The sequence below is a fragment of the Cyprinodon variegatus genome, unplaced genomic scaffold (assembly GCF_000732505.1).
Source record: "Cyprinodon variegatus isolate N-32 unplaced genomic scaffold, C_variegatus-1.0 Scaffold798, whole genome shotgun sequence".
Taxonomy (NCBI): domain Eukaryota; kingdom Metazoa; phylum Chordata; class Actinopteri; order Cyprinodontiformes; family Cyprinodontidae; genus Cyprinodon; species Cyprinodon variegatus.
In genome coordinates this window covers 390632-402645 of record NW_015151251.1, presented here as the reverse complement: position 1 = coordinate 402645, position 12014 = coordinate 390632, and the positions used below count along the sequence as shown (strand labels likewise).

Sequence of the window (12014 nt, the reverse complement as noted above, 5' to 3'; positions counted from 1 at the left end):
TTTTTTTTTTTTTTTTCCTCTTTCAGTCAAGAGGCAGTGATGACGGCGCGGCGGATGAAGCAATAATCGCGCGACACAACTAATCGATGATGAAATTCGTTGCCAACGCTTTTAAAATTCGATTTTTATCGATTTTATCGATTCGTTGTTGCAGCCCTAATCATATGTGAAGATGATCCATTGGTAGATCTAGAACTTTGCCCCCCAGACTCAGCTCCCTCTTCAACATGACATACAGCAACCACATCACTGACAACGCTGCATTGGAGGGGAGTCCACCATTCTCCAGTAGAGAACCATGGCCTCACTTTTGAAGGCATCTGATCCTGATCATCAGCCGCTTCACACTCGGCTGCAAACTGCCCCAGTGTATGTCGGAGGTCCTAGTTTGATGAGGCCAACAGGACAACATCATCTGCAAACAGCAGAGTTGATATCCTGAGGTTCCCAAATCAGACAACCTCCGGTCCCTGGCTGCGCCTAGAAATTCTGTCCATAAATGTAATGAACAGAACCAGTGACAAAGGGTAGCCCTGGCAGAGACCAACATGCACAGGGAATAGAGCTGACTTACTGCTGGCAATGCCAACCAAGCTCCTGCTTTGGTCATACAAAGAGCGGACAGCCCTTAACAGAGGGCCCCGGACCACATACCGCCTTCAGTTTGGGGTATCTAAAATGACATTCATCTTATCCTAAAGTTTCTGGATGTCTAAATTTAAATTCCATCCATATTCCTAGTGTTACCGGTAGGAGTTTTTATTATTTTAACCAGGAGGAAATATATTTAAGATATTAGGAATATATATTCAGTCCAGCTGATAAATGTCCCTCTTCTTTGCAGCTGTTGCGTTGTTGCTCTTTCTTTTAAGCCGGGAGTACACTGTGCGATTTTTTCAATCGTTACTCATAGCTACTGTAGTGTGAGTTAACAGCTCACGATGTACGTGCAGCACGAGGCTCTCATGCGATCTACCTTGTCACACTGCACCCTCTAAAAAGCACGTCAGACTCAGCTCTGCAGTGAGATGGAGCTGCTTTGACTCGTCTATCCGGAAGCCAAACAAATAGAAGGGGAATATGAAGCTCACTATAGTGAAACGTGTTGCCTTGGCAGTTTGTGCAATTTTGTGCTGAAAGTGCAAAAAAGAAAAGGCAACAATTTATTTGGACAAAGACATTGCTGACCAAACGTGGCTACTACGGTCTGTTAATATTACAGAATGAACTCTGTTACTCCTCTCCAGATAATCAAGGCTCAATGTTGTTCTTTTGGTTTTAAGAGCCATTTATTGTGGACACGTCTTAGCCCCAAAAGCCAAAAAATGCCATCAGAACTAAGAAGGGAAACAGAAACCCAAATTAGCGCCAAACAAATATAAAGGTTTACACAAATAAATACAAATAAAAAAAAGTCATACCTCATTGGCCGAACAAACTCCATAGGAATAAAGATCATTTACACAGCTTTTCTCACAAAAAACAGTCTTAAAGCTTTCTGGTGAAACTTTTTGAAAAACAGCTGCAAAAAAGAATTGTGTCAATCAATCTTTCCCATGGACAACAACGTGACATGCGGAACAAAATGATGGCAGCTACAAACTCAATTGCAATCAGTGCATCCCCTGCCACGCTTCTGTGTTTACATCAGAGAGGAAGAAGAAAAAGAAGAATCCTTTTTTTGCGCATGCCCATTGAGCGATTTGCCCAAGACCCTCAATCATCAACATTTTTGATTTTCTCCCAACCGATTCCTGATAGGGAGGTGGCCGTGAGAGGCTGATCGGCCCTCGTTACCCCCTGTACATTACACGATGCACGATCAGGCTGAAAGTCGGCACGATAGAAAGATTTGCGCACGACTGGAAAATCGCCCCGAAAATGGCACAGTGTATGCCCGGCTTTAAACACATTTTTTTTTATTTTGTTTAGCATTAATACCTGTAGTTCTGGTAGCATACTATAGGCTGCCTGTTGTCATGGTGACTCTTGAAATCGGGGCTCCTCGGATATAGACATTAATGAGCATGGGCTTTAATACATTGATTTAAAGGGATAGTTCGGTATTTTTGACATGAATCTGTATGGCTTCCCCATCACCAGTGTCATGCAATCACACTGACTTACCCCTGGCAGCGTCCTGTGAGCAGAGTTCTCGTCCAGTTTTGGTCAAGCCGAAAGTAGTCCGGCAGGTTTGCTAGACCCAGCGAAATAAAACGTTTCTCTTCCCAAAACATTATGTGTTCAAAAGAGTGATAGTTTTGCATCCCAAAAACGTTGTAGTGGAAAAAGTCACACGTCGTTATCACTTGGTCCTATTTTCTCTCTGTTCGTATCAGTGCGCGCCGTCATTCAGACAGCTAGGGCCTACTAACCTGACAACAGCCAGATGCATGTCTCCCTCCGCCCAGCTAGGAGCTAGGCGGAGGGAGACATGCATCTGGCTGTTGTTGAGCTCGCTGTCTGAATGACGGTAAGTCAGTGTGATTGCATGACACTGGTGATGGGGATGCCATACAGATTCATGTCAAAAATACCGAACTATCCCTTTAACTTGGACCTATTCAGAGTTGATTAAACGAGTCAATGATTTTACTCAGAGTTTGTTAAAACTGCATATTGAAACAAAACTAGGATATCATACGTTAAATCTATCACGTTTAAAAAAAAATTACAAAAACCTTTTTTTTTTCTGGAATTTGTTATTTGTTTTGTCTCTCTTGGAATGTGCAGCTTGGAAAAGGTGTGGCTCATGGTTCCTTTGCTTTCTCAAGTAATTGCTTTTAAGATACTGTGTTCCTAGGTTAAAAATGGAACCTGTAATACAAACATTTCCAAAACAAACTTGACCAGGAAAATAAATAAATATTTGAAACATGAGCTGCAAGTGCCTCATCCTACAGGGAGTATTTGGTAAGGTTCTGTGGAATCAAAACCATCAAAGAGCTTCAATAAAATGCAAAATGCTTTGAAGGGGCTCTGATAAGAGTTTTTATGAGGGACATGTTTCAACTAACTATCATAGTTTTCCCAGAGACATGCATGTCTGTACAAAACATGTAATAAATGCTGTGGTTGACTAGATTACAGTTCTCTCTTACTTTCTTCATTTGACAACACACATTTAGAATTGCTGAAACCCTGACCTCTTTTATGTTTTGAAAAACGTAACTGACAGACAGACAATATAGTAACAGAGGAATGTACGAAAAAAAGTGTGATTAACTCCTAGGGAAATATGTAGGAGCAGCACCATGTTAATCTCCTCCTACTTGCAGCTGTGAGAAAGGATTGGGTTAAACTTGTGTCCATATATAGTAGCTTCAACACAGCAGAAGACACTGCATCTTCACCAGGTAACCTTTTGTCACCTTTTGATTAAAAGAGGTGAGATTTAGGGAAAGGTAGTCTCATTGAAACATTTTGTCTTTATTTTCTGTCAAATATTTAGAGTGTGAGGTTTTTATAAAACATTTGCCTACCAAATTTAGATCTCTTTGATTGCATCTGTAGGTTTATTTGACTGTTGCTGAATCTTGTACACTTGGCTTTTCATTCCTTTTCAGACTCTATTGACAGCCAAACAATGGCAGGTAAGCGCTTTCTTTTCCAATGACTTCAATTGTTAAGATGATTTACCTCATTGCTGTTCTTGTTTTCAACACCAGTGAAACCCATTTCCTCTGTTTATGACTTTTATTCAGATGAAGCCTACCGGAAGGAGTTTCTGGAAGCCCATAACAAATACAGGGAAATGCATAATGCTCCCCCACTGAAATATAATGACGAATTGAATAAAAAGGCACAGGAATGGGCTAACTACTTACTTCAAAAACGCAAATTTGAACATAGTCGAACTGATGATGGAGAAAATATATTCTACTTCTACAGCGATCCACCCCGTAAACAAACAGGTGCATCATATTTTTTTGTTTTTTTCTGGATTTGATTTGAAAGTAACACCTCATATTCATACAGATGTATGATAAAAGGCCAAATAAACCTGGTGTTCTGTTCTGATTTTTTTTTTACATTGCATTTTCCTAATCCGTTTCAGGAAAAGAAGCTGTAGAAAATTGGTACAGTGAAATCCGAGATTATAACTTCAAGAAACCTGGGTTCGACAGTAAAACTGGTAAAAGAAAATGCATTCAACAACTGCTATTCTATCATAAACATATATCTATTTAAAATGTATGTATGATAACGATTTGGACAACACCTTCCTCCCAAATACCTTTGTTTTCCAAATCCAAGAGAGAGAGAGAGAGTGAATGACATGCTGCTTTGCATTTTAGATTTTGTCACATTGTATGAAAGAGCTCAAGATTTTTACAATTTTTCTTTGTTTAAGAAATAGTTCTGTAAAAAATTACTATTCTGTTAGAAGAGAAATGTCAATACTGGTATTAATGAAAAGATTCTGAAAATGACCAAATGAAAATAGCAAGTGATAGTCTTTTTATAGGACTGGCTCACTCACTTTTTTTTTTTTTTATCCTGTAGGACATTTTACTCAGTTGGTGTGGAAAGACTCCAAAGAGCTTGGTGTGGGCTTTGCCGCTAGGGGTCCAGAAGTCTATGTGGTTGCACAATACCGTCCTGCTGGGAACGTCCGAGATTACTTTGAGACCTGCGTCTTGCCTAAGAAGTAGCTGATACCTCCCATGTGACTTCTGTTCTGTAATGTTCTGTTCTGAATTTCTGTTCTGTAAAACAGGAGAGAATTTGGTACAACTGTTCAAACTGCAGAGACAAGGAAATATGTATCAATAGTTTTACAGTTCTATGTTTTTGTGAGAGGGAATGTAGACCCGTAATCTGTTCTTGCATTTGTATCCACTTTTATTTTCTCTCAAAGATACCATCATACAGTCTTAAAAATGTAGGCAGTAAGAAACAACAAACTGGAGCAACTGAACAGGGAAACATTGATTAGAAGCAACAAGGAGTCTTTTTCTACAGACACCAAGAAGAATGAAATAATTCATAGCTACATAGATATTAACTCATTACACATGGTTTGATTGAAACATCATTTTGCAGAAATTACAAGGGGAGAAGGGGTATCTTTTTAACTGTATTATTCTGAATTGTCAAATAACTATTCTGGGGAAAAGGTCAAAAGCTTCAAATAAAAGACAACTGCATTAAAAATGTCAGAAATTTAATTTTGAGAGAATTACCGTGTATTACATATTATTATTATTATTATTGTTATTATTATTATTTTGCTTTTCTTCTAAATCAAATCAGGTATTAGAGTTGTTTGAGATGATGTTACTTATTAATAAGTTAAATTACAATGTGCATTATCATGACTGAATAGCTCTTAATTGTGATACCTGAAAGAAAAACAAGGGAAAAAATACATACTGTACAATCCATGTAACTAATCACAGGACATTTGACCTTTAATGAAAAAATAGCTGAAGAAATTATAAATAAAAGGTTGAGTTCAAAGAAGAAGTGTGATAGAAAAATATGCTGAACAACAAGAATGAACAGTAGAACTGCAATGTATTAACCCATTCTAAGGTTATGGGGAGGTTTACAAGGCATGGACAGCAGCTGTAGTCCAGGCAGCAGTTTGTAAGGGAAAGCAAGGGTGTACGAGCGGTACTCTACTGGTAACCCTAGAACAAGGGGAAGATTTATTAACATGAACAAACTGAAACTGGTCAGATATATATGATTTAAACCAGTCTATTGCTGTTCCTTAAATTCCTAAAAAAAATGGGTGGGATGGATAGTTCAACAGAGCCATGGCTCTGGGTGAGTTTGGCAACTGTATTAAAAAGATATCTAGGATTATTCTCATTCTTCTCTATTAATGAGGAAAAAACTGCTGCTCCTTACGAAGGGCCTTCTTACAGCAGTAAAAAAAATTTCCAGACAAGGTAGGATTTCCGGAGGCATGTAGAACGCCATTTTCTCTCCAGTATCCTAGCATTTTGCTTCAGAGTGTGCAGGTCTGCATTTAACCTGTGAGCCAAATTTCTTTTTTTAAAGCTTTTCTTTTCCAAAAGGACTGCGTTGTCTAATGCTGCGTTCACACCGGGGGCAGCTGGCGCGACAGAAGCAGCGAGTTTACATGCAAAGTCAATGGTTGACGCGCGTCAAGGCGCAGCAAAAGGTCCCGCGGCGCGTTTCGAGCAGCAAGCGCAGCGCGTCTGAGCAGCTGAAGCAGCGCGTCGGGCGCGTTTTGGCATCTGACGCGCGTGACGCGCCGCAAACGCGCTGCTGCTCGAGATGGAAAAATTGAATTTTTGCTGCTCGACGCGCCGCGTCAACCAATCAGAGAAGCTGATCTGGGAGCTGGCTGGGAGAGAGACACAGCGCTGATGACACAGACCGCTCTGATTACTCCTCTTAAACAGTTTATTAACGCATAATTAACTTAAAATATATACATCTGCCGGCAGAATATGTTGGCTTTTATTATTCTGGTGCCTGCAGATCGGATTATTTAGATGAAGAACACCTACCAGCTGCCGCGGTGAACCGCGAGGAGGCGACCCGTCCAGAGGCTACTGTTGAAGGGCTTCCTTCTGTCGGCGCACCGCCGGTATGTGGGGGTCTGAGCGGCTCCGACAGAAATAACATTGGGAGGCAGGATTGTAATCTGGATGAACTGACTGCACTGATTAAGTTTTCAGGTGTATTTTCTCACTTAAAAACATATTAAAACTACTTTATTCCCACTGATCACAGCAAATATAGCTGCAAGGCAGAGAAAGGATAGTGAAGCTCCGCCCAACGCGCGTCAGAGCCACTTTTGCACCACGAAGCAAGAGCAGCAAAGCTGCTTCAGCCGCGCGTCAGAACTCACTGGTACAAGCAGCAAAAATGAAGCAGCAGACGCGATTTTGCTGCCTTTGCAGCGTCCGGTCTGAACGTAGCATAAGGCAGTACACAGAGAACCATCAACATAATAATCAACAAAAGAAGGGAAATAAGCTAAACCTCTGTTGTCCCTTTGCAGCACTGCTCAGCCACACAGAGGAGAGACAAAAAAAAAGAAAGTGAAACAGATTCTTTAAAATGTATAACTGCACTATCTGATAATGATCTACTTAAGTCAAACCTTATTTTGGGGGAGGAGAAACCTTGTAAAGTAATCCTGAAGGTTCTAAAAAAAAAAAAGTGGTCAGGACAGGGTTGTGACAAAATACTGTTAAATCTTCACATTCAATGCCATATGTCAGCACAAGGTCCAAAGTATTAAGATGAGAATGAGTGGGCTATTCACGTTTTAAACAAAGGCAATAGAATCTAAGATTAAAGGCTACACTTTTGTAGACTTAGACTGAGACAACTTTTATTGTCTAATTTCGTTTTGTAGAGCTCTCAGGACATTTCTTGGAGTGTTGCAAATTTCAAATCAAATTTAAACAGTGTGGGAGAAAAAAACATAATGCAAAAAAGATGCATTGATATGGAAGTTCAGAGCATTAAATACATATGGTACAATTATGCAGTGTTTTGGATGCAGAACCTCTGATATGATTTTTCAACAGTTCAGCTGACTGATGGCGGTGGGGAAGAAGCTGTTTAGTAAATTGCTGGACCTGCGTTGGATGCTTTGAAGCCTCTTCCCAGAGGGCAGCAGGGAGAATGGTGGGGGTGTGGGGTCATTGATGATGTTACGCGCTCGGGACATGCAGTGCTGAGATGAAATGTCATTTATGGAGGGAAGAGGAGCCCTGATGATCTTTTCTGCTGTTCTTCACTACTCTTCTCACTACTTCTCTCATCTTGGCTGATCAGAACGCTCTCTATGGTGCTTCTGTAGAAGGTGAGGTTGTCTGTGATGTGCACCCCTAGGAATTTGGTGCTGCTTACCACCTCTACTGCTGAGCTGTTGATGAGCAGTGGAGCGTGGTTAGGCTGGTTCTTCCAGAAGTGGACGATGATCTACTTTGCTTTCTCAACATTCACTCTAAAAACTCATCTAGAAAATCAGAGTAAGTACCTGGTGGACAATACAAAGTAACCAAAGAAGAGGTTTTGTGGCTTTGAAATTTGGATGAGGAAACTAAGGGTTAAATGTTCAAAAGAGTTGTAATTATTAACCACCTTTGGAGTAATCAGTAAGCCAGACTGGAAGGTTGTTGCTACTCGCCCATAATTTCTGGGTATGTGAAAATTGAAATAACTAGAAGAAGTTGCCTCATTTATGCTCACATAATCCTCCTCAAGTTTCTGTAAGGCAACATAAATCAATGTGATTTTCACAAATCAAGACGTTAACTAGCAGACTTTTTCAAGAAGGACATCTTATTTTAAATAAACCACATTTAATCATTTTCACTTTTTCCCCAATTGGATTTGTTTTTACTATTATCAGATTATCATGATTTACTGCTTTGGGATTCTCTTCTAATTGATTTGTTTTGGCTGTGGGCAACACACTGTCTGGAGTAATTGTTGGTAACAGTAGAAGCTGCCGAAAGGTGTCTTAAACTACGACTCTGCTTCCTGGTCTGCACCCTGGCTTGTCAGTGTTTTGGAGGAAAAATACATTTGGCAAGATTCCTAGAAGGAAGAGCTGTGGCATCCAAAGTGGGAAGGATGCCGTCTCTATTAATGTAGCCCATGTTGTTTTCAGGACACCACCTAGACAACCAGCGGTTGAATGACGACATGCGGCTAAACCTGCTGTCACTGGTCAGATCAGGGAGGGGACCAGACAAAATTACGGAGTCATTTTTTTGGCAAACTTACACTGAAGCAACACTAATTTTAGTGATGAAGAAATAAAGAAGTTCAACACGTTAAAATGACAAAAAAAATATATAAGCTATGCAGATGCGGTGAAGAGAGTTCAAGAACAAAGATCAGGAGAAATGAATCAAGCACAGAATCAGGTTAAAAGCAAAACAAAGGAGAAAGAGAATATAACTTCCCTCTGACACATGAGAATCTCATTTTATTCATAATGTATGTCCTTAACTGTGCAGACCAGGCCAAGCATGCAAGCAAGATGATAATGAGAATCATTGCGAGAGGAGCTAAAACTGTTTTTGGGACCCAAAAAAGTCAGTAAGGAAAACACAGTTACAAGGTTTGAAATGGATGGAAGAACAGGAGCATCTAGTTATTAGTTCAGGTGTTAATAATACAAACTAACTTGAGATGTTTTGTAGCAAATGAAAGTGATTTAATTAATATATGAATTAGAAAATTAAACAATTTTGATAGATAAAAGGTACATCAAGAGAATTTTATTTATTCAAATAAGAATAAAACATAAACATTTAGGATACTGTTAATAATAAATACTATTTAAATTAGATAAAGATAGAGGATATTTAATTATTATATTTAGGATATAACAGTATAGCAAGTAAATATATTAGCTAGAATAGCTACTGTCATTTTGTTCCACACAGGTGGTGGTGAGCATATGCAAGTTATTTGCCAACCGCCATTTAACCTCACAAAGAAGAAGAAACTGTAATCCAGGCTTGAAAACCCATCATCAGACCCAAACTCTTAGAAAGGAGCTAACTGTCACAGTTCTTGAGCTCTATTCAACTCTGTGTGTGAGAGTATCCATCTCTGCTTCTTTTTCTCTGGCTGCTTCTGTCTAATTGAACCCCAGTCGGTCTCAACAGTTAGCCGCTCACACTGAGCCTGGTTCTGCAGGAGATTTCTTTCTGTTAAAAGGAAGCTTGCAAGAAAAAGTTGCTCAAGAGACCAATAAATTGTAGACTGCAAGTCACAAAAATTATTTGTGGCTAAGTTGTACTAATCATTTGGATTATTTTGCTGCATTCATATTTGCTTCTGATTGTTTAACTTGAATCCATTGTTCTCAGATCTAAATTATTCATTGGCCATTATCCAAATTAAGCAAATTTACAGAAACATGTACCTCTCAGTATAATGATTATTTTCAACAGTTTCCTTTTGAGGGTTTACATAACTGAAATAAAATTTTATTGTAAATGTGTAATTCATCCTTGTTGTAAAAGCTGCATTGAAACCTGAAACTATATTACACCAGTCAAGATTGCTTTATTTTGTCTCCTAAAACTTTCTTTGAGGAGAAGGAAATTATTGAATGTTGTTCTGATTAAGGAATTTGAGCTACCAACATCACCAAAACACCTACAGTTTGTAATTTGGTAACATAAAAGTTGATGCCATCTGATGTCATAATTTCTCTTTAGCAGTAATATCACATAAATGGCTTATTGAACAGTGACAGTTCTAAGCTGATGCAAATGTAGTCCTTCCTATGCTCTATCAACAAATACTCTTTTTGAAAAGAAAAAGAAAAAGAAATTCAAAAATGTACCACAAGGTGGCATCCTAGTATTACCATGTTAAAGTGCAAATAACTGTACTGTATGGTTTCTCTCGTTCAACATTGGTCCCATTTTTTTTGTTTTTTGTTTGTTTGTTTGTTTGTTTTTTGCATCTTAAATAAAGCTGAAAGGTTGTCTGCTTTTATTCAGAGATAGACAGCTCTGACGGACAGATAAGGGTATAAGAAATTCAGCAGACTGGATTACAGTTTTTGTCATGTATGCACATAGTACAATATTTAAAGAAAACTCTTAAGCTGCAAATATAATACATTCCTTTAGGTGATTTGTTGAATTTTAATCCAGTGGTGATTTGGGATCAAAATCTGTGAAATTGCCAAAATGAACGTCAAAGTAAAATAAAAAACTGAATTAAAGCTGCGACCTGTGTTGCAACACCCCAATATTTCAGCATCACTCAAGCTTATGCTGTGAGATAATGTATGATAACTTTTAACCCACCATGCTTTAATTGCATTTTAATCAAATCTAAAGTTTATAGCTCAAAATCTCTAAGAGTTCAATGTTGACAACATCTCAATAAGGATGTTTTTGCCCAAAATGGACGACATCCTGCTGATTTTAGGACATTCCTCTTAGACATGTTTACCTTTAAATGGCAAAGCTGTGGTATAAAAAACAGGTCCAAACTATGTAAGGTGTTGGAGCAAAAAAAAAAAAAAAGAATAAATGTTCTGTGACCAAAATACAGGCTTAAGATAAAGGGAACTGGACAATCAGATTTTCTGAAAAAATTTGGACATCTATTCAGTAGTCTTTCCTAAAACCAGAATATCCTCCAACTGTTCAGTATTGGCATTTCTCTTTTGACAAAGATCTTTTTCTTCACCCGTTTCAAACAATCCAACCGGAGGAAACCATTGTAGTTGTCAAAGTGCCCTTGGGTTGCAGTTGTATTGTTGCATCTTATTGGTGGTTTGATCACGGGAGTCAGAGCTGTCATTGCACTCGGCATTACACAACGATGCTCGGCTTTGAGTTTAGTGTTTTGTCTTTAGGATGGTCAAATCTTTGTCATCTATGTCACTGTTTTGTTTTTTTCCCCCTGTGTTAGACACAATGTTGTCATTACTGCTAATTGTTTTGGTTGTTTAAAAAGCTCACAGTTTGGGCAACGACACACTTTACCTTTTTTTCTGACATGGCTGTGTTCTTTTTGTTTCACCTCTGTAGGGGTTTGGAATGTTTTCTGGCTAATAACTCTGAGATAACTGACAGATTGTGTTGCAGTGGGTGATGTGAAATGAATTCAAGCAATTGATCTGCCTGTGTAGGTTTCAGGTAAACCTTATTACTGAGTCTCCCATCATTCTCCATGAGCACACCACAGTCTAAAAAGGGGAGAACAGTGTTCTTTTAATCCTCTTTAGTAAACATGATGTTTCTGTTAAGGAGTAGACACACTGTAGTTGATGAATGTCTCAATGTCTTTGATGTGGATTTGATCCTAGTGCCTTTCACATAAGGAAACTAGTGAGTCTGGTGTTATACCTTTGCAAGTACTACTGGGTATTCTGCTTTCCACATCTTTTCCTGGGGATAGGGTTGGTGAAGTTCAGAGAAGATCACCTTGAAACCCTGAAAACCCCTGAAACCCTGGCTTTTCTAGAAGGTACTTGACTTACTCCTTTAACTATAAATGTATGCATTGGTTCTAAAAAAAAAAAAAAGCTCTCT

At 38.8% G+C, this 12014-nt stretch overlaps 1 protein-coding gene across 4 annotated transcripts; it reads left to right on the top strand.

Annotated features, from left to right (window-relative positions):
• The first annotated feature begins 3312 nt into the window (after positions 1-3312).
• On the top strand, positions 3313-5300 carry LOC107098662 (Golgi-associated plant pathogenesis-related protein 1-like). Of its 4 annotated transcripts, none has more exons than XM_015396438.1 (5): positions 3313-3387; positions 3567-3593; positions 3705-3914; positions 4058-4135; positions 4507-5300. In XM_015396438.1, the coding sequence occupies exons 2-5, from the start codon at positions 3587-3589 to the stop codon at positions 4653-4655; spliced, it is 444 nt and encodes a 147-aa protein (XP_015251924.1). In that variant the 5' UTR covers positions 3313-3387; positions 3567-3586; the 3' UTR covers positions 4656-5300. The 4 variants fall into 4 exon arrangements, with proteins under 4 accessions (XP_015251924.1, XP_015251925.1, XP_015251923.1 ...); XM_015396439.1 differs by having other exon boundaries at positions 3323-3356; positions 4507-5299; XM_015396437.1 differs by having other exon boundaries at positions 3371-3387; positions 3514-3593; positions 4507-5296.
• The last annotated feature ends 6714 nt before the right edge of the window (positions 5301-12014 follow it).

Coding starts and splice junctions, on each gene's coding strand:
- LOC107098662 (XM_015396438.1), top strand. Junction 3,915..4,057: donor TCCACCCCGTAAACAAACAG/GTGCATCATATT, acceptor AATCCGTTTCAG/GAAAAGAAGCTGTAGAAAAT. Junction 4,136..4,506: donor TGGGTTCGACAGTAAAACTG/GTAAAAGAAAAT, acceptor TTTATCCTGTAG/GACATTTTACTCAGTTGGTG.